Source organism: Pteropus alecto, unplaced genomic scaffold (assembly GCF_000325575.1).
Source record: "Pteropus alecto unplaced genomic scaffold, ASM32557v1 scaffold213, whole genome shotgun sequence".
In the NCBI taxonomy this organism is placed as follows: Eukaryota; Metazoa; Chordata; class Mammalia; order Chiroptera; family Pteropodidae; genus Pteropus; species Pteropus alecto.
This window is the reverse complement of record NW_006434829.1, coordinates 4,150,511-4,173,177: the sequence shown is the minus strand read 5'-3', so window position 1 is coordinate 4,173,177 and position 22,667 is coordinate 4,150,511. Positions and strand designations below refer to the sequence as shown.

General features: G+C 44.5%; 1 protein-coding gene and 1 non-coding gene across 10 annotated transcripts in view; both read right to left on the bottom strand.

Annotated features, from left to right (window-relative positions):
• Positions 1-874: 874 nt before the first annotated feature.
• The window catches only part of MPHOSPH9 (M-phase phosphoprotein 9), a 48,285-nt gene continuing 26,492 nt past the window's right edge, over positions 875-22,667 (bottom strand). For 6 of the 9 annotated variants that reach the window (XM_025045476.1, XM_025045475.1, XM_015587958.2 and 3 more), the window contains 11 exons: positions 18,946-18,993; positions 18,158-18,222; positions 16,631-16,732; positions 11,929-12,063; positions 10,920-11,095; positions 9,967-10,113; positions 9,100-9,217; positions 8,240-8,343; positions 7,315-7,544; positions 6,966-7,034; positions 875-4,468 (listed from right to left, as the gene is read on the bottom strand). In XM_025045476.1, coding sequence (XP_024901244.1) covers positions 4,367-4,468; positions 6,966-7,034; positions 7,315-7,544; positions 8,240-8,343; positions 9,100-9,217; positions 9,967-10,113; positions 10,920-11,095; positions 11,929-12,063; positions 16,631-16,732; positions 18,158-18,222; positions 18,946-18,993 — 1,296 coding nt within the window. In that variant the 3' untranslated portion in view covers positions 875-4,366. Of the gene's footprint in view, positions 4,469-6,965; positions 7,035-7,314; positions 7,545-8,239; positions 8,344-9,099; positions 9,218-9,966; positions 10,114-10,919; positions 11,096-11,928; positions 12,064-16,630; positions 16,733-18,157; positions 18,223-18,945; positions 18,994-22,667 lie in introns of those variants that run through there. The other 3 variants (XM_006909989.3, XM_015587959.2, XM_025045478.1) reach the window with 3 other exon arrangements.
• Positions 5,940-6,058, bottom strand: LOC112478412. The gene has a single exon (XR_003045823.1). It is a non-coding gene; the product is annotated as a 5S ribosomal RNA (ribosomal RNA).

Sequence of the window (22,667 nt, the reverse complement as noted above, 5' to 3'; positions counted from 1 at the left end):
CGCGGGGCGCGGGGGAGGGGGCGAGCATCCCCGCCGGCGCTGCCAGGCCCGCCGAGCTCCCGACTAAAAAGCGGGGTTCTTGGGGAGTCAGAGGACGAATCTAGGGGCAGACGTCGTGAGGCCTCTGAATGTCGCCGGCTAGCCAGACCGGGGCCCGAACCCCGACGCGGGGCCAGACTCCAGGTTCGTAGGAGCCGGCGTCAGACACGCTCGGCCCTCGGGAGGAACTGGAAGTGGATCAGAACACCTTCGTGTCCCTTCCCGATGGGACCCGCCAGGTGGAAAACGAAAGGACCAAGGGGGTCCTGGGTGACATTCAAAAGAAAACGGGGTGTGTACTGAGGTTGAGCGAGGCTGGACTCGCTTGCCCAGAGCTGAAGTGATGGAATGAAACAGGGCACCCAGTAGCTGACCGCGCCGGAGTGTCACCCTACGTGGTTGAGGACACGGGCGTGCCTTCTCCGGGAAGGGCCATGCAGGCTAAAACAAAAGCAGCCCCAGGTGAGCTCAGCTGAAGCCAGGAGGGCAAAGCCACCATGGAAATTGGGATCTGCTTGGGTTCCTGTCAGACCTGGAGACAGTGGCCTCAAAACACCGGTCCGATCACAGAGACAAGTGGAGCTGTCCCCTCAAAGAGTAAACCCTCAGCCCCTTCCCGCCACCAAGAGGGGCCCTAAGACCCACTGAAGAAAGATTTGCACAACAAACACATCTCGAGCGAGGCCCCTTGCCCATCGGCCCGCTGGAACTGGGCCCCTGGACGACACCACTGCAAGCCCGTGATGGCTGCAACCGAACCATCAGTAACTCAAAGACTCAACACCGCTGAAAACCAGATGCCCCAGTCAGCCGGTGCGAATAAATACACGAACACTGCTCATCTCCAGACGTTTATTGACTGCCTGTTTGCAGGAATGAAGAGGGTCCCTGCTCTCACGGAGCTTACAGTGCCATTGCTCCAACACTGGACGAGATTTAATGACCGCGACAAGCACGTGGCTTCGTCTGACCATCGACAGCACGGCACGAAGCCAGTCTCTCACGTTACACGTCGCCGCTACACACTGTGAATAAGTTATCTTTGAAGTCTGTAGTCAGCGAGAGGTACATAAGGTTCAGCAAACGCAAATGTATGGCTCAATTCCTCGTATTTGAGAGGGGTCTGTTGAAATACAACACAAATCTGGAGGAAAAAGCTTAACACAGGTCCTAAGAATACTGGTGCAGCTTAATACGTTATCGAACTGCCACAGAACCCCAGGCAGGGCAGGAAATTATGTCCTGCAAAATGTGTGCAATGTAATTGGTTCAATCAGATCCTACAAATCTCATAACCATACAGTCACTCATGATGGGTAAATGTGATTTACCTCTATGATTCCTAGAGCTGTGGGTATGCGTTTATTTTTTTTAAAGCTTCTTAGAGACTCACGGCACAAGCTGCACATTAAAATTTAGTGAAAACTGCTTCTGCGATATCTAAAACTTAAAGCAACGAAGATGTCATAATTTTACTACATATATTAGCGCAGAGCAGAATTCAAACAGTATTCAGCAAAGCACCTGGCTTTTCTAAGTTAAAAGGAGGTACACATCTTGGTGGTTACCAAACTCTAAAAACGAGTCATAATCCTCAGTACGGACCCAACACCCAGCGGCAGGCTGCACGTCCGGTCCCACTTCACGGCCCACCGCCGCCTCTAGCTGGATGAAACTCCTGAAGGAGCAATCATGGTGATTACACCGGCAATAGTTTGTTCTTGCAGTAGCTTCCATCAATATCAAATAACCCCAAAATCACCTGCTTAAGATCAAAGTGCCAGAACTTATACTAAACAGGTTATCAAATTTTTTTTCTTTTTAATCATTAAAAAATTCACACCACAGGAAAGCTCATTTAAACTCCAAGAAAGCTCATTTTTGGCAAAGGGGTGGAGACTATCTTTGGCCACCTGACAGAAATGTCAACCAACCCAAGGTACTTTTTAAGTCAATTGCTTGGGACATAATCTACTTTTCTATTAAAAAAAAAAAAAATGCAAAATCGCTATTCCAGAAGCCTATTTAACTTGGGATGAAACTGAAATGTCCTATTTATTGAAAATTTACGAAGCACCAGGCACTTTACATGATCTCCCTGAATAGAAGTTTCTTATGGGTTCATTCCACCACTCAGGCTGAGGAAGGCAGGCGGTGGCCAGGACGTGACCCAGGTCCCCAGGCTCCCATCCCCAGCCACACAGTCCCAGGTCTGCCTGTTGTTTCATTTGGAACGTTTATCTTAGGCTGTAAATCCTGGCTCCTGAAGGACTTGTCCCCACTTCAGGCAGCTCAGTAAGGGAGAGAAGGGGGCAGAATGGGGTGCAGAGAGTTAATATTTGCATTTAAAAAGGCACTTCCCCGAAGTGGAAGATTCACTTAGGCTTTTGTTTCTTTTTACTTGGCTGCAGCTCTCGGCTCCAGCAGGCTGCGAACATAGTTCACTTCCCAGGGTCAGTAGCTGCTTCCCAAGATTGCCGCCTTTCCTGCCTTCAGGGCGAGTGGCGTTTCAGCGGAGTGTCCCCTAAGTTAACCACCACCAAAGAGAATGATGGCTGAAAGGGTTCTCCTTGGTTTCTCTCTTCACAGCTACAAAGCAAAAAATAAAATTTCTTTTTTAAAAAAAATAAGTGACTGATACTTCCAACCTGTTGCATACTTCAAAAATCAAAGCGCAGGTTTTCTGAGAAAGCACGGACACAGATGTTTTGATGCGCTAAATGCCTTTCTTGGAATAAGCCAATAGAGACTACCGGGCAGATAACTCCTTGACAAAACTGTAATCTTTTCTGAAATGACAGTTTCTTTATTCTTAAGAATGTTGCAGACTTTACAATAAAAGTAAGGAACAATGAAATAGCCTGATAATGTTCAGGTTAGTTTTTAATGCACTGGAACCCATTAAAGGGCATATCACCGTAAAGTCAATCCCTTGATTAGGCCTGTAGTGGAGCTTGGTTAAAACAAACCTTTTCTTTAGCATAACTAGGAGATTTAAAAAAAAAAAAAAAAAATAGAGTAAAGGCACTTGATTCTGGTGAGTGCGGTTCTGTGCTGGCAGCGAGAGGCAGCTGCCAGAAGCCCCTCCTTGCTGTGACCCCGGCTGAGAGGGAGCGTGGCTGCGGGTGCCAGGCCTGCAGCTGGCCAGGGGAAGCCTTGGTGAAGGGTGCTCGAAGGCACCCAAGTCCCCGCACGGAGTAACACACCCGCTGGAGCTCCTGGTCAGAGCACGGCCCCCACCCAAGTGCCACTCCGAGGGCCAGGAGGCGCTTACTGCCCAGGCAGGGAGCTAGAGCCCCCGGCAAGACCAAGCTCAAGGCCGCGAGACCTAGACACAGTCCCTTCCATTAACAAGCAGAGGAGGGAGCTCTGGCCTTAACCTGTTCTTACAGCCCCTACTGCGGGAGCACTTGTCTTTCTTTTTTGGCAGCGGTGGAGGGGTTAAGTGTCTGCACGGTAACTCTGAGAGCCGAAGCCACCAGCACTGAGGAGGGCAGAGCTGCTCCTACAACCTCACTGGGCGGTGAGCTGCACGTCCTCAGCTCTCTCTATCGATTTATGGTCGAGGGTGGGACACGAGTTATATTCCGAATGAGGAGCAGAAAGCTGCGGCTCTCCAACTGTTTAACGTTTTCCTGAAAAGTACTATATATAACCGAATTAGAAAATTACATCTCTCTCATTTTTCTTTCCTCACAAATAGTAGAGATTAAGGGAAATAAAATGAGTTATTCATGTAGTTTTCAAAGCTTTCCAGTATTCCATTATTTCCAATACTTCCATTATTATTAATCTAATATTCACTCTAAGACAAATGTTTCAAACAGGAATTGCATTATCTCTTTCAAAAAACCTCAAAACAACTAAAGCCCAGGGTATCCTATAATTGTTTTTTGCATTCAGCATGTATTAGTCTATCATTAGGAATGCTATTCTTAAGCATTTATTTAAAAAGAAAAAAACATATTCACAACGTCTAATAAGTTTACAAAACTGGTGTGCAAATTGTAAAAGGATAACACTATTTGTTTAGAAACAAGCTGCCTCCCCAATTACATTTCCTTATTCGTGATATAAATTGGAGACATATACTATTTAAAAATAATACTTTTTAAATAGTAAAATATACAAGAGATTCCTGAGCATAACAAAAATATCTTGAAAATATGTGGCCATCTGAAGTATAAAATAGCAAGTTAAAGAATTGCATGATTGTAAAACTACAGTTTGAAGGCTTATAAACAGTACAAAATAGTTTGCCTTTTCTGAGTGCATAATTATACAGTAGTGCAAACAAAAACGTCTCAAAATTTAATAGCTACAAATCTCAAAGATTTGCAGAGGTGCGCAAGACATGGAATTTCTTTAACGTCATGCGGACTGAGCCCAGTTCTCGGTTAACCCTTTCCAGACGGTCCTCCAAGGCCTCCTAGGTGAAAATAACGGGAAAAGCTTAATTAGAGTTCGAGTCTACATCAAGTTCACTGTTCTATCATTACCACCAACTGACCTTTCTTTTAGCAAAAGAACAAGAATAAACATTAAAATCAGATGTTTTGCTTTTTACAGAAACCATCTTTATATTATTTCTTTTAAACTGAACAGTGTAAATCAACTTTTCAACCAGTCCGAATACTTGCTGTACTTTAAAATATCCTCGACGTCTTTGGTGCGTTGAGAATGGAAATTCCAGCGATAGCGACACAACTGGCCGGGAGGAGATGACCCTTTAACTGCTCTGAACTGAAGACAGTCCGAGAGGAACGAGGCCGTGCCGCACGCATCTCACCAGAACTGACAGACAAACCTGACCGGAGCCCACCCCGCCTCCACGTATACCAAGCAACTTTCTTCTGACGAAAACGTCTAAGTTAAAAAGAACACCATTTGGAGAAGAGTCTTCTAAGGAACAAGGGATTTCACAGTGAATCAATGCAACAACTGCTATTTTTAAATCAACAGCACTCCTGTGAAATAACTGGTTCCTGGAATATGTATTTGTTATTTTAGATACTTTATTCAGTATTAACTCCAATGGTATCCTGAAATAAAACATTAAATTTTTCTCTTTAATAACTTTAATTATAAAAGGCTGACGCCTTCATTATAGAATATCTAGGAGACATGAGCAGAAAGTCACAAGCCCTGTTCCTCTTTCCTGGTTTTTTTGTGTGTAGATATGCTCATCATTTTTAAGAAAAAAAAAACAGAATCGAACATCCAATTCAAAGTGTTTTTTAACTGAACCCATCTTGTTTATAGATTATCTTTCTACATCATTTAATGTGCAATATTCATCGGACGTACACTTAACCAAGAATCTTTTAGTAGAAATTCAGGTTGCTACTAATTTTAGATATCATAAACAATGCTGCAGTAAATATTCCTAAACACATCTCCTTGCACATATCTGTGCGTAATGCCTTAGGAATCATTCCCAGAAGGACAAACGCTAGGTCCGAAGGAACGCAAACTGTGAGAGCTTTGGCTACACGTCAAGCTGGAAAGTGCGTGACGATTCCTCCTTCCACCTGCAGGGCGTGAGAATAAGCATCTTCCCATTTTAGGTACTGGAAAGTATTTTTTTTTTTAAATACCTTCCAATATCATAGTTTTTAAAAATGCTTTTGTTTAAAGGTATATTGTTTTTTATTCACTGATGAGACTGAACATTTTCATCTTCTTTGCCTGATTTAGCTTTTTCACATCTGAAGCATACGAAAGCATGCTCAGCCCTTTTGCTGCCATTCCGTCTTCTTACTGGACTGAAAGAGCTTTAACACAGATGCACAGAAACCAGTACCCTTGAAGTCTTGTTCTAAGAGCTTATGATTATATAAAAATATACAAATGTCTCAGAGATAGATTTATTTTTACTTTTTACTTTTTTTTTTTTTTAACGCCTACAGCACCTGGTCTTCCTAGGTGGTCTCTCATCCAAGTACTAACCAGGCCCGACCCTGCTTAGCTTCCGAGATCAGACGGGATCGGGCTTGTTCAGGGTGGCGTGGCTGTAGACTCAGATAGATTTAGAAGCAGAGTATCAATAGTGTTTCCTTCTGCCTTCCAAGTAAACTATTTTAAGAAGAGCTTCATGTGTTGAGTCTTATAAATTATTGAATAAACATTTTCAGAATAACAAAAACAACAAGAAAACTTAAAGTCGGGAGAAAAGAGAAATTACAGGCCCTCGGACACCAGCCCTAGAAGAAGACCTCTCCCGTTTTGTGTCTTTCTTTCCTTCTGGCATCACAGATCAATCTGAAAATGAACTTTTCCTAAAGTTAAGGCACTGGAGAAGCCAAAACATGCCGTTACATGAGAGATATACTCGCTGTTATGTTTAAAATGTGACAGAAAGAACAGAGCTAAGCTGTCCCGTGGCTTCATGCATTTTAATTCTCTTTGAAAAGCAACTAAAAGAGACGCACAGGGGCCATGTCGCCTGCACCATCTCCTGCCCGACGCCGGAGCCGGAGCCGTATCTTTCCCTTTCTTTAACGTCTACCGCTATTCCAGATGCAAAATGCAACTGTTCTACATTTACTAACTACAAAGGGATTCAGAAACAAATTACAGACTGGAGGGGGAAAAACACAAAATGGGAGATTTAATGTGAGAGCACTGGCTTAACAACATAAAATCTGTTAAAAGGCATATTGCCATTTGCTCCCAAGTTAGTTTCTTGAAAATCATGGCACGAACACCATTTTCTTGAAGTATAAAGGCGAAATCAGTTTTTATTCCTGAAAGCTAGCATGCAGTGACAAAATATGGTATAAGCACCAAATACTTCTTGTAAAAGCTAAGTTTTGACTGATTGCTTCGGTGTGCCTAAAAACTGTGATTTTGAAAAGTCATCTTGGATAAATGGGGCACTGCCTAGCATCAAGCCTCTAAAATAGATTCGAGCTAAGACATTTCACCTGATTTAATCTTGTCTGCAAAGTGATTCGTCCTCCAGTAGAAGGCATTCGACTTAGCGCTGCCTCAATCTGTTAACACAAAAACAGTTTAAATAAAAATAGAAGAACTCTAATTACTGGCAGCGAGGTTTATAATACAGAATGGAAAGAAAAGACTTCAGCCTAGTATTTTCTTGTCCATCCCGTCTTCCCATAAGTTCCCTCTGTCAGAATTAGTAACGACAGCTCGGCTCATGCACGCTGCTAGCGCAGCTTCGGTGTGAAATTTGCAGTAACTCCTTTCTGACTGCTCCTTAGACATAAGTGTCAAGTTTGGAAAAAGATCTACAAACTGTTTTGTTGTTTTTACCTGGTCTTTTTCTTTTGTAAGTTCATCAAAAAACCGTTCCGTTTCGGCTAGGGTCCTGATTTTGGCGGTATATTCAAAGTCGTGGCCGTGCTGTGCGCCCGGGGCAGGCTTCCACGGCTCATGGCTGGCGGGTCTCACAGAGAAGGTCTTCGCCCTGTTTGGCAACGGTTCGGGGGAGGAGTTATGATCAGCATGGACGTCGGTGGCTTTCTCTGAATATTTTTTTTCTGCTGGAGAGAAAAGAAATTTATTTCTTACCAATTTCTCTAATAGAGTGTATATATACTAAACACAGTACCCAACTTCACTTTCTGGAAATAGCTGTGACATGGGCAAAACATGCAATGAAAACAGATACAATAATCGATCATATTTACGCAGTGACTTCTCCGCAGAATTTCTAAAAGCTCTGCCCTCAGTTCAACAACCTTCACGACTTCCTTAAATGAGCATATCAAACTTTCTACAAACTTAAACGAATTTTAAGTAAACTTAAAGCAAAAAAAAAAAAAAGTTTAAAAATGAAACATATTTATACCAACACTAAAGAGTTAACATTTTAGGGCCTACCCAAGTGATTTCATATGCATTATAACCTTATTCCAAACTGAAAGTATAAGTGAGAAAAAAGAACAATATTACCCAAAACCTAAGTTGCATAAAATTTATAGAACAATGCAGAGAAAAACAGCAGCGTGGCCCTGGTAGCCAAGGTCACTATTCCGGGACCTCCATTTCCTAGCTGTTCAGTGAGGGTATCAACACCGACCACAACGTGAGCGTCGCGAACGCGTATTTTTAGAAGCCTTTGGGTAGAAAAAATACTAAAGTACGGGATATTCTAAACTTAGGACCACGAAAATACACAAGACTCGCAAAATGAATAACTAAAAACCGTAACTAACAATTTTTTAGGAAAAGATACCTTCCGCGTCATCTAGAGGGAGGAACTGGAGTTGTTTCCTTGGGTTGGCGCGTTGTAGCGTAGACACAGGAACAGTATCTAAATCATCCAAAAGTATATCAAATCTATTGAATGAAGCAAGTCACTTGTGAGAAAAAAAATGTTAACTGATTTTCCCTATCGCCACTAGAAAGACGAGCTGGCGCCCAGTGAACTCACACACTCACCTATTTTTTTTTTTAAGAAAGAAAGCTGGTCATATAATTTTCTAAAACTGAAATTTATATTTTCTCATGTAAAATTAGAGCTTCATACGAGGGACTTAAAGCGTCCACCGTGCAGAATCTCTTCAAGACCACCTCAGGGAGTATGTGGGGCGTTATCATCCCCATTTCGCAAGAGGAAACTGAGGTTCGACGTGCTCAGTGTCTCCCAGAGCCCGAAGGGGCTGGGTGACCGGAGTCGGGAGTCTCCCCACGACAGCAGGCGGTGGCCGCGTGGCAGGACCACTGTCTCGGCAGCACGGCTAGACTTACGCTTCGTGCCGGGGCCGTCCCGGGACGGCCCACCTTCTTGTACAAATGGCTCAAAACTTTCCCTGTATCATAAACCTTTCCAGGAAAACAAAAAATTACCGTTCTACATCCGAAAACTGGAGGGGTTCTGAGATGGCATTTAAATTTAGTAGTAGCCAGTTTACATACTTAAAAACTATTTTCATGTATTACAGTATTTTTTAGTTTTTAGTATGGCCTCTATTTAAGTAATTTATATCCAGAGTTCCTGACAACTAAAAAATTAGTGATGGCTAGAGGCATAGGTGACATTTTTTTAAAAACCAATAATATGTATATTTTATTCTACAGTTTTGGAGAACTTACCGACTCGGATTTTCATTTTTGCTAAGTAGATGACTGAATCCTGGAGACAAATTTTCTTTAGGGGACCGCTTTGGACTATAAGCCACAGTCACCGGTGTTAACATAATCTCTCTTTTTGCTACAGAAGAAAACAAAGAGGAAATATTCTTTTCCTTCTACATAATATACGTATTCCATTAGCAGAACATATAGTTTCTTTTCTGGTATTTTTTCCTAACTTTATAATAAATACAATTTCATTTAAACTTTTTGAAAAATAAATAAGAGTATAAAATATAAAATAATTCCTAATCCTAACATCTAGAGGGACCCACTGTCAACATTTTAGTATATCAGACTAATTTCAGCACTCTGACTCAAAACTGGTTTTTCAGGATTTGAGAAGTCGGCTGGAAACTGGCGAACATGCCCACAGCACAGTCATACAGGACCCTCCCAGCTGTCAGGAACACAAAAACTGAGGATACAGAAACCCGATGTTCGAACTTTGGATTTTAAGTTATGATAAAAACCATAACTGCTTAAGGAAAAAGTGACTACTGCTGAGAAACCCAAGGCAAACACACGAAAAGAAGCATCTTCTAGCAGGCTAGCTTAATGTTTGAACTAACGTTTAATTACACAGTTGTCCACTGTCTCAGAAGCTGAAGCAATACTAGTTGCAGAAAACTGCTGGACACGCAAACTCAATAAACTGATCATTTCTTCAGTTCTAATATCTGTGCAATCAGATGGTGCTATTATTTAAAAAGATCGTATTTGGGGACCCCATACTAGGTGCTAGTGGGCTGTGAGGGAGACGGAAAATGTCTGTGTGAGGCATGAATGTCACTCCTTGAGCCAAGAGATAAGACATCTAACTCTTACTTGGAGTGCTTGCTTTACGATTTGAAGGAGGTAGAGATGATGATCTCTGTGAAGCCGAATTAAATCTCTTTTGTCTTTGTTGGGCACATTTCTCTGGGGACCGACTTGCATTGACAGATGTCTCAGTTTGTCGAGGATTCACTAATTCTATGAGGCAAACATAAAAAAAAAAAAATCAAACGAGATAAACCTAGCTTCAATTACACACCTTTATTAACAGATGGTTACAAGGAAGCAATTCTCCTCACCGTTTACGTTATAATGACTATTTGCAAATGCGCCATATTATAACGATAAAAAATGCTTGATGAAGAAAAATGCGGGAGTTTCTAATGCATTCATTTTGGTTCCCTGTTTACAACTGGCATTCAAGGCGATTTTTCAAGAGAGTTTATTTTGAGAAAGAAGGTCACTAATTTATTTCCTAGGAGATGGAGACTGCTTTGGAGATGCCGCACCAGAGATGTTAACGGTGTCACTAGCAGCCCGCCCCAGTGAGCTGGGAGGGCACGAGGAGGAGATGCGAGCACCCGGACCTGTGAAAAAACGTACCAAGGATACTTCTCGCCCTAGGGATGGATGCTCAGTGCCCAAGCAGGGGAGAGGGGAAATGCTACGCCTTAGTTCACGAACACCAAATGTCTGTCATAACTTTTTGAGGTGACAAACTGAAATAAAAAGTTTGTAAATATCCTTAAGAATGTCACATAAATCTGTAATAACCACAATATAACGTGTAATTTGCTTTATATAAAAGGTATATGTTCTGCTATGATGGTGATCAATTATTAACTAGGGGATGATTACCTATGAAATGGGGCTGAAGCAGCAGGAACAAACTTATTTCATTACCTGAGGAATGTCATTTTAAAGAAGGTAATATAAGCAGTGGGAAAGGGGAAGGTATCTCTGCAATCCATATCTATATATCAAATAAGGGATAAAGTACTTACTGTTTGAAGTGTCCTCTTTCTCTGTCTGTGTGCCCCAACTTTTAAACATTTTTTCTCCGTCGAGTTCTTTTAAAGCCCTCATGATGGGTGTTTCTGAAGTCTCTCTCTGTTTCTTTACCAGTGCGTTTGTCGGTGAACTTCCAGGTGTGGGATCCTTCTCCGGGGGAGAGCGGTACCTTGAAGAATAATTGTAAGACACACGGTGCTGTGGGCTGAACATCTGCGTCCCGCCTGCAAACTCAGACATCGAAGCCCCAGTCCTTGATGTGATGGTGTTCGGAGGTGGGGCCTTTGCGGGGTGACTGAGTTCAGACGAGACCAAGAGGGTGGAGCCCCCACGGTGGGATTAGTGCCCTGCTGAAAAGAGGAAGAGACCCGGGATCTCTCCGCAGCAGGCCCGAGAAAAGGCCACGTGAGGGCGTGGCCAGGAGAGGGCCTTGGCCAACACCCGACCGTGCCGGCTCCCTGACCTCGACTCAGCCTCTACAACTGCGGGAAATGAACTGTTTAAGTCGCCCAGTCTACTAGCACGTGTCACAGCAGCTTGAACGAAGCCACGCAGTTCTCGGGGACTGCCGGAGATTAACGTGAGTTGACTATTACACTCCGCAGTGAACACGTATGCTTCACAATGGAAATAAATTAAAAGTGAACCTGCACGTGATAGCCAGCGTTTCCCAGCCTTTTCACACACATACAGAAATGTCATCTTTACACACAGCGCCCTGGTGTAAACGGATGTGGTCACTCGTGGGGACTTGGGCCATCTGGAGGGGGAGAAGGTCGGCTTCTCGAAGCCCGTGTGTGGCACACCACTGGGCCAGGAACACGAGCCAGGAAGCTCTACAAGGCCTACGAAAGTGAAGTACCCTAAACTCAGGTCTTTAAAATTAGGATACTGCAGAAACAAGGAGCTGGTTCCTTATACCTTTCTGACCATTTAATGGCAATTGCGATCTCTAAAAAAACATAACACTTCAAAATAAAATTTCTGTGACAGTTATCTCACCCAGAAACACAGGTTTCCTCCAGCTGGTGACCCGCTCTCCTGTCCTGGATGTCCAAAGGCTGGCCAGTGAAGATGGAGTACTCCGCTCCTGGTATCAGCCACTTCCTCCTGCTGACGTCCGAGGATGCCAGCGTGCTGTGCGAGCGGGGACAGTTCGGAGGCGTTACGAGGTTTGGGCTTCAACTTAACTGAGCACGCGCTGAAAACGGCCTGCTCTGAAACGCTTGTACATACGCACAGTAAATGAACGCTGCATCTCGCAATCTTACGTTAGATATATGAATGCTATAGTATGGTCTTAAGATTAAACTGAATTGTTGTTTTACGTTTCTGTTTTTACTTCTGATGCTCCTGAATCTCAGTCAAGATTCAGGTACTCACACAGCCACAGCCCTGAACACCCCAACGCCCTGCTGGGGCACCTCACACCTGCCCCCCCGCCACGGCTCAGGGCAGGAGCAAAAGAGCACCTTCTGGCCCCCCAGACCCGCACTGTTGACAGAACTTTCTGCCCAAACAGAAGCTATCTGGACAGCCCAATACAGCAGCCACATGTCCCACACTGCCACTGAACCCCAGAAATATGCCTGCTGAGACTGAAGAACCAATTTTCAAATATGAGTTCATTTAAACAAGCACACGGGGCAACAGGCACTACGGTACTGAACGGCCTGTCCCAGACTCTGTCCCTCGCCTCGTCCTTAGGCACACCCTGCTCGGCGGGGGCTCACAGCACCATGCCCCAGGCGGCTAGCAACTACAGCCAAGACCCCGGCTCACCTCCACAGCCACCCGCCCTCACACTGGGCAGTGCCAGCAACCACTCATCAGAGCCGGCCTGGACCTCTCTCCAGTGACCTGACCCTTCCTCCTTGGTCGCCCCCCTTGAAGGACACTCACTGGGCTTTGTCGTAAGCAGGGCATGCACCGCTCAAGAAACTGGTACTCCAGATTCTTCGGGCACTGCGCTCATGCACGACCACAGCATGTGGTCCCCAAGGCCTGTGCTCCCCTCCCCCCCACTTTCCATGGATCACCCTCCTTTGCGTTACCAGTTCCTCCTCTGCCCGCCTGGGTGTGCTCTCCTGGTGACAGGCACTCACCACCCTGCCCCCTTCCCGGCCCACTGTCACACCTGACTGGCAGCGAAGCCCGAGCCTGGTGACCACAGCGACCTCACTCTTAGTGTCTCTACTCCTACAAATGAGCTTTGCTAAAAAAACAGTCACCCAGCCATGCAGATTGGGGTGTCACTGCAAAAGCAGGTGGACACCCAACACTGCTGGCGACACCCCTTCTGTACTCAGCAACTGACAACTCCTCGCTCTCCTCAAACCTCTCAGCCCAGACCTGACCTGACCTCAGGACACAGCCTCGCGATGCCCTCAGAGAGGGGACAGGAACCAAGCCCGCCCCGCCCCCACCGCCGCTCCTTCCACAGCCAGCTCGCTAAGAGCTGCCTCTCTTAACCATCGTCGTGTCAACCCCGACACTCATTTCCCATTTTTAAGAAACATTTCAAACATTCCTAAGGAATTACAAAGAATACTAACTGAGCACTCACTCGTACTGTCTTAACACATGCTAGCATCTTGCCCTATTTGTTTCTCATCGGAAGACATAAAATTACGTTATTTTTTTAATTACAAAAAGGGCACGACGTACACATCCTTTTAATGCTTTTCCTACTCATCGTCGCGGTTGAGGTTTATCCCTGTGAACACGTCGCGCGCCAGCGTGTCTGTCATCTCCCCACAGCATGCCGACAGCACACGGTCTCTACGCTCCGGCTGGGGACGCTTCGTTCTAACCCGCCATCCTTCAGCCGCACTGCCATGAACTGTGGGAGAATCTCTCAGGTCACTGTCTACCAGTGGACCGTGGACTCTGGGTGTGTGGTCTGCAGTGTCACTGAGGCTGCCAAATCGCTCTCCAGTCTGCAGTCCAACCGAGTTCGAGAGTTCCTGTTTCTTCACATCTTTGCCAAACTTACAATGATTCAAGTCTGGCATGTCTGATGATATGACATGAGTGATCTCCCGCTACTGTTTTAATTTGCATGTTGATGATTACTAGTGAAATGAGCACCTTTTCATTTTTATTAGCCATTTAGGTTTCTTTGTCTGTGAACTGCCTGTTCATATTCTTCTATCACTTTTCTATTGAGGAAGTTGCCTTTTTCTTATCGATCGGTAGCTGTTCTTTATATTCCTTTATTGGTCCCTATTCACTGTAAAAGTAGGAGATATTTCAAGCATGCACAGACTACAGATAAGACTCACACACCAACCATCCTGCTTTATAAAATCCTGATCCTTTGATATATATCCTTTGGATTTTTCAAGAGTGGAACACTACAAATGCAGCTGAGGTCCCCTGTGTACCTCTGCAATGTCATTCTCCCCCAAAGCTACCATTTATACTCAATTTATGCTGTGTTCCCTGCATCTTTTTATACTTTTACGACATCTGTATGAACCCATAAAACATGTAGAACCATTTCACATGCTGAAGTCAATATAAATAGTATCCTATTCCTCCTGCGATTACTTTTTGTTGTTGCTCCATATCGTGTTTTTAAAATTAAACCATGCTGCCAGTCTAGTTCAGGGGTTGGCAAATTTTTCCTGTAAAGAGCCAGATAGTAAATATTTCAGGTTTTCTGCGCCGGACAGTCTGTCGCAGCTCTTCCACTTTGCCACTGCAGTGCAAGGCGGCTACAGACACTATGTGAATGGATAAGCTTGGCTGTGTCCCAATACGGCTTTATTTATGGACACCGAAATCTGAGTTTCATGTAATTTTCACGTCATGAAATAGTACTTTAAAATTTTTTCAGACATTTAAAAACCAGTCTTGGCTCATGGGACGTACGAGAAGAGGCGGTAGGCTAGACCTGGCCTGGGGGCTGTGGTTCCCCCACCCCGCTGTGGCGTATGCACTGAGACACTCCGCAGGGCCACGCGTGAACATGTCACACTGAGGCTGTTCTCCTTCATTCTCCATCAGACTCCCCACTGGGGTCCGCATCTCTCACCACACCCGCACTGTGCTCGGGGCCTCGAGAACCCCCGGCTCCACCCTCCCTGCTCAGCAGCGGTCCGCGCCCATGACCGCTCCAGGGCGCCTCGGAGTTTCCTGGCAGCTTGTTCTCAGGGTCCTCTGCGAACTCCTCCTCTTCTCGACATGGAAACGCCAGTGTTCTCCAGCGCCTGATCCTGGACCCCCTTCTCACTAAACAGCCTTCCGTCCTACAGCTTTAAGCACTACCTAGAAAGACAACTCCGAAGTGGTAACTCCAGCCTAAGGCCTTATTTCTGAGCTCCAAACGCAAATTTATAACTGCCTGCTTGATTTCCGCTTAGAAGTCACGTGGGTCTCAAGTTAAAATATCCAAGATGAAAACTCTGAAATTCACCCCATTGTCTGCTCTTCTCATCTCTTCCCTAGTTTGAAACACAGCACCCTTAGCTATTCAAGACAGAAACGGAGGACTTACCTGACAGCTCCTCTTCTCGCCTGCGTGTCCTGTGGACCCCACCTCCAGAATCTCTCTCATTTCTAGGGCCACCCACAGCTACCACCCCCTCTCCCAGCCCTGCAGTAGCCTCACCGGTCCCTGTGCCTCCCTTTCTTCGTCCCCTCATGGTAGTACGTTAAACAAACGGAAGGCAGACGACAGAGCTGTACTACAGAAAGCCCTCCAAGGCTTCCCAGGGGGCTCGGGAGTAAAACCCGAAGCTCTGACGATGGCTCATGAAGCAGTGCGTGCCGGGGCGGCTGCGCCCTGCCCGGGCGTACAGGCCACACCGGCCTCCAGGTTCTGCAAACATGCCACGCCAGGTCCCACCTCAGGACTCGGCAGGGCCGCCTCTCTGCCTGACACACTCCCACCCCCTACACCTCCCCCTCGAACAACTCCCCCCACGTCACCTCTGCCTGCACATCACCTCCACAGGAGGCCTTCCCTGGACCCAGCCTCCGCCCTCCCTTTGGATGTCTCTCAATGTTCAAATTCAGTTACTTACATCGTTATTTCTTTAAATAATTCACTATGTTCTACTAAGATTAACTAAGAAAGATCTAGAGAAAGCTCCTCATGTTACGACTTAGGTTAAAACTTGCAATTGAATCATCTTTTTCTAATAAACGTCGCCATGAAGTTGTGATCTACTCTTTAATACTTTTTTATACTAAAATCATAATAAACACCAGTTCTGACTTGAAAAAACTCATTTTGTAAATGTATCATCAAGAGGTCTCAGATTATAGTGAAGCTAACTCTGAAAAACAAAACAAAAACTCTGTACGACCTAACGTGCGAACATCATCTCTGGGATTTCAGAGCTAAAGGACCTTTCGAGATGTTCCGGCCCAGTGTCCTTGTTCTTACAGAAAATAAAACCAAGGTCCAAAAAATTAAGTGATTTGCCTAAGGTCACAGCGCTGGGCAGAGTCAAAAAACCCAGAAACCGACCCGATTCCGTTTCCTCCTCTCAGCTCGTCCTCTGCACAGGAGCTCCTGCGACACCAGGGCGGCAGCACCCTGCCCGGGAGGGTAGGGTGCTAAAGCCATGAGGACCCCCAGCTAAAGCCATGAGGACCCCAGCCCTGACGTTCTGAGGCAGACACACGAGCGTCTGGGCTCGGCGGAAGGGCGCATCTATTTCCAGCCTTGCAGGGACGAAGCGGCACGACTTACGTGGCACGCGGGGCCCTCGTGGCAGCTCCAGAGTCACGGCGGAGGCCGAACCTATTTTCGTGCTCTGCTTGCTTGACCTGAGCTTCCAGTTTTGAAACTGTTCTGAATCAAAAGAGTAAGATAAATTCAAGCACATGTCAACAAACTTAAAATATTGCTCAATTACGAATTATGGAACAGGCCCTTCTGGAAAAGGAGTGACAAAGGAGGTGCACATCCATGAGCCTTTTCACAGTAAAATGCCACCATTAACTGTACAAAGCTGAACAGAATCAGGGAGAATAGAGAAAGGCAAAGACACTGAACTCTACCGAGGGGCACACTTCATACCCTACAGCTGAAGGAAAAGGAAACAAATGGACTCAATCTAGAAAATCTTTAAAAATTTAATTTGACTACAGATCAAAACATACGATATATAAACTAAAAACAAAAAAAAATTCGAGTACTTAAATAAATTGCAATGCTGACATGTTTAATGCTACTATGTACATATTCATGCATACAAAATATATACAAGTATATATATTTCACAAATATACAGAGGTAACACTTTCACGAAAAGGAAGTAGGCTTAACTTCCAATAACAGAGCTATTAAAAAGAACGCCCTAATTTTTAAAAGATGCAAAGGCTAAATTATCCCCAACAACTCGACCTACAGGCAGCTCATCGAATTTGTGCCATGTTCAGAATAAAAGCCTATTTTCAAGTTTACCAACAGAAAATAAGTACTCTGGCCAATTAATGGTTCTGAGCATATCTTGCATTCCTTCTGTTCTTGTTAACTTTGCATGCGTCTTCCTCTCAGCTTTTTAACTTAAATTCTTACCACCCTGTTGCAAGGAACATTCGAGAAAGAACAGCTCTAACAGGTCTTTCCACCAAGCTGGTAAGGAAGCTGTCCTTAGGTCTGAATGTGTCATGGCAAAGACTGAACAAAGCCACACAGCTGCGTCCTCTCCCCTAGGGGACGTCCTGACCAGCACAGGAAGATCCCCAAATACAAAACGTTTCTGAAGCCAGTTAGAGACATCTGACCATTCTGCCATCGGGACCATTTATGACTCTGTTCTTACCTAATGAAGCAAATCGGATCATGAATATGATCCCCAAACCAGGTCTTTCAGAAAGCAATGGCCACAAAACTGGTGTGAACGCTGTTTTCTTTTTGGAGTTTTCTTTTTCGAGCATAAAAATAACTCAGTGAACCAGACCTGCTCCTTAAAAATTCTTTTCGATGGTGTAACATCTTTTAAATCTTACCTCGGCTGAGAAAATACAAGTGTGGGGAAATGCACAGCTCTCGGGCACAACCACCGACATATCCTAATCATTTAAAAACCCTGGCTAAAATCAAATGTATTTCTATATGAGGGAAGATTAGGATAAAACCTAATCTCAAAGGGCTTAAAAGTCCTCAAAAAAATAATCCACTTTCTTTTCATCTCCTTCAATATAGACACTTACTTAAATGCTAAAAGGACAATTAGAGGTATTTGCATATTAGTAAGACAAATCATTTTACCTTTTCAAATCAGAAATCTCAGTTTGTGCATCAAGCAATTTGTTCTCAGTTGTATTTAATGTATCCTATGAAAATAAAGGGGAAATTCAGAGAACAGAAGACAAATATTCAAGTGCATAATAGAAAACTAATCTAAGGCTACACGAGAGAGCTACAAAGAACTCGGAAAGTACGATATCAAGTACGATATTAGCTTTGCTAATAATCCAGTGTTAAAACTGACATATTTTAACCACAAACTCGACTAAAGCCTCAGTAAATGGCCAAACCCCTGCGATGGTGAGATTTCAGATGTCAACGCCTGGCTCCTGGAGCCCAGAACTCCTGGCTGCCTGGCTGTGCAGGCCGCCTCACCAACCCAAGTAATTTCAACCCTGTGTTTTATGCAACGGAAATACTCGGACCCCACTTACATTATTGTGGGTTCACTGAACACAAATAGATGTAGCTTCCAGACAGAGCTTTAAGAATTCAAAAACATAATCAATAAGCTCAAGCCCACAAAAAGCCAGTGCTTTAAAAAAAACAAAGTTTTGCACTTAAAGGGTATTAAATAATCATTTACATCGGTATGGTATCTCGCTCTTCCAAAAACTTCATCTCAACTCACCTCAAATGCAATAGCCGCTGAATAAATATTTATTAACGAAACCGACAAACCTGTGAGTTAAATGGGCGGATATTTGAAGACAAGAATATTGACAGAGAGGACAAGTGAGTGGACGGGGACGAGGAAGGGGCGAAGCCCCCACGGGGCGTTCAGAATGAGAACGATGAGCCATTATTACCTTCACTCTCTCGTGTTCTTTTCCAAGGGACTCGTACTCTCCTAAAAGCTACAAGGAAAAACAAAGGATTGCATCACAAAATTAAACATTATAATAGCGACTGAAAGATACTCTATAAAATAACTGCCTAAACTATTTTAAAATGCCAATGTCACGACGGAGAAAGGATAAGACGCGGTTTCAGATGAAAGGCAACTGAAGAGATAAGTGGAAATAAAAGCATGATCCTGGGCTGAATCCCGGCCTGGGGAAAACAGTGCCGTAAAGGAGCAATTTGGATATGGATCACGATACTATCAGATTTCTGTATTTTGATAACTGTTCTGTGGCTACGTAAGAGAAGGCCCTTGTTCTTAGGAAATACATACCGGAAATTAGGGGTAAAGGGGCATGATGTCTACAACTGACTCTCCAATGGTTCGAGAAATAAAGATAAGCATGTGTGAACACATACATATGGAGGGGATGATAAAGCATATATGGCAAAATGTTAACTGGTGATCCCAGGTAAAAGGAATGTCACAGTTCTTGCAAGTTTTCTGTAAGTTTGAATTTATTTCAAAAAAAAGAAAAACAAAAGTAGTAGTCAATATCCTTTAAGCAGTCTTATAAAAGATTAAAATTTACTTGCATCGTTGTCTTCTGAACTGTTGCATACTACACTTCTTGCTAAGTTAGTTCCACAGAGTAAAGTATAATTAGGTAACTTATTTAAAAATATGTATGTGAGACTTCCAGTTAAAGAAGACAGATTCATCACAGAATTTTCTTTTTATCCTGAGATCCACTAAATTCACAATGAAACTGTTAAAGAGAAAACAAAAGAGGTAACAGCAACGGGTGAAAGATTTAAATGAAGACGAGCAAGGAGCAAGGCAGAGGAGGCTACAGCTTGGTGCCTGAAGAAGGGGTGACAATGGCGAGCAGGTTGATCTCTTCAAACCCTGAGACTCAGGCCTGAATCGCAGGGTCAGTGGACAGGGTGGAGCACAGGGCTGACCACAGGGTACTGGCCAGTCCTTCAGAGAGTGGTCAGCACCCAGGACCTTCCCCGTCCCATACAGCAGGAAACTGTCCAGCCAGGTAACAGGCTATGGGCCGCATTCATGGGAGAAAAATGCAACCTTGGAAACCCAAGTGTAACAGAGAAAAGGAGTCGAAGGGATAAAAAGAGAAAATGACCAAGGAAAAGTCTTCAAAGAAACCGACTGGGCTCCCCTCGGCCTCTGCCTCCAAGGCCTGGCTGACAGGGCCCGGACAGGAGACCAGAGACTCTGAGAAAACTGAACCGCCTCAGGAAAAGACTTCTACATATTCACATCCAGAGGTCCCCCAACCGAAGGGCTGGTGCTTCACTTTACGATGGGCTGCGGCAGCCACCAGAAAATAAGCCCCATCGATGCACACAGGGCTTTTAACATAAAATAGATGGTGGAAAAAGAGAAGAAACAAAAGCCATGGGACCGGGGGAGAAAGGAAAAGACTCCATCCTCAGGTATCTCACCAGCAACATAAAACAATGCGACAAAGTCTTCAAAATTCTGATGGAAAGAAAATACACACCCAGAATTCTATACTCAGCCAAAAGACATGTGAAGGACATAAATCTTCATCCACAATAATTATGGATGTTAAAAATACAAGAAATAATATAAAATCATTATTTAGACATACATAAATACGAGAATATAGTACCTACGTGGACAAACTTAACACTGGATGTAAAATGACTCAATAAAAGAAAATATAATACTTTGGCGAGAGGCTTTTTTTTAAAGATTTAAATAGATATAAACCATGTTCACGGTCATGTACAGGAAGACTCAGTATTGTAAGTCTCAGCTGTCACCAGAACCTTGCTGTGCCCCAAGAGGTGGCATCTTTTACCTTGAACCTGGGTGGGACTTTGGGACGGCTTAACAAACAGAAGTGACGCAGTATGATTTCCAAGGCTAGGTCATAAAGGCACTCCGGCTAAGGACACCTTCAAGGTGCTGCTCCTTGATACTGAGCCATCATGCTGTGAAGCCGAACTAGGTGCATGGAGAGGACCGTGGCCCACAGCTCAGCCGACAGCACCAACGGGTTTTCTAGCTGTTTCTAGCTGAGGCCCTGGACACTGCGGAGCAGAAACAAGCTGTCCTCCTGTGCCCGGTCCGAGTTCCCGGGCCAGAGTCCGTGGGCGTAACATGGCCAGTTTGGGAGTCGTTTGTCTTGCAGCTCTGGTACGCGGAGCGACACCCTAGAGGTACCAAAACACGGCTACACAGGGAGACACAGACAAGGATGCTCACGGTAGTGCCGCTTGAACGGCCGTAAAAAGAAACCAGCGACGGGAACATGGACAAGTGAACTGTGGGAGAGGCACACAATGGGATACCCCACAGGGGTGAAAACAAATGAGCGCCCCCTGGATCTCTGGCGTAAAACTTACAATGGAAAAAGCTGCAGAACAGTAAACACAGGACATAGCAGTTATAGAGGGTTTTACGACGTGCCAAACAAATGACACCAATTACGCATAGCTACACACGCCACGATACAAAGACAGACACGGAAAGGCACACACACCATTCACCTCGGTCACTCCTAAGAGGGCAGAGGTGATCAGCAAAGGGGACACAGGGGACTTCAACTGCATCCACAGTTTTTTAATTCTTAAGCTAGATGGTGGGTCCACATGTTTGTAATATTATTCTTCATATCCTTATACACTGGAAATATTTCATATATAAACGTTTAAATAAAAATGAATAAAAGCTACGTGTATGAGCGTGATAAATCGCAGGAACAGTGTGGAAAGGACACGGTATGTGCAGCGCAACACAGGTCACATATGCTTTAAGAACTTACAAAATTACTCTCTACCGTTTATGGACACATGCTCACGTAGCAAAAAGAAAGGCATGGGGTAACCAAGAGCACACTGGACATCGCAGGTACCGGCAGGGCAGGAGGGGAGGGACAGAAGATGGCGTTTCAACTGCATCTAAGATAGCTAACACGTGCGAGGTCCGTGTTACTCTCTCTACCCTCCCGCGTGCTTAAAATAACTGCAGTGATAAACGCAAAGAAAGTCAGTGTCGCCGCTGGCAACACTAACGTAATTTCGACTGAAAACAACACCCTAGCTTGCCTTTGCTGCTCCACGCAAGTCAATAATTGTGGTGGTTTTTTTTCTTTTTTGAATAATTAAAAACAATGACATCTCAGTTGCAATGGACATACCCAGATCTTAATTTCTAAATACCATGTTCCACTTAAAGGAACCGGGACTCCTTGGGAAAATGACTGATTTGGGGCTGGGGCTGCGAAAATACAAGATGAGCCCGGAACATCTTGCTGTGCCAGGAAGTTCGGACGTGCTCAAAGGATGACAGAAACACGTCGAAGGACACAGGAGCCGGCCAGACATGTTTTCCCCGGCCAAAGCTATGACAGAGCAAGCATCAAAACAATAACCACGACAAAAACGAACGGTATATGACCCCCGAGCACCCGAAATGTGCCCGTGCAAGTGAGGAACTGAGTTTTATATTTAACTGTAACCGATGTGCACTTAAATAGTCACATGTGGCAAAACAGAAGGCACAGTTCTATAAAATAACTAGTCTATGACCTTCGAAAAGTTCTAAGGTGATAAGAGACAAGGAAAAGCTGCAGAACTGCGCCAGATTAAAGGAGACAAGACAAATGTGACAACTCAGTGCAACCTGCGATCC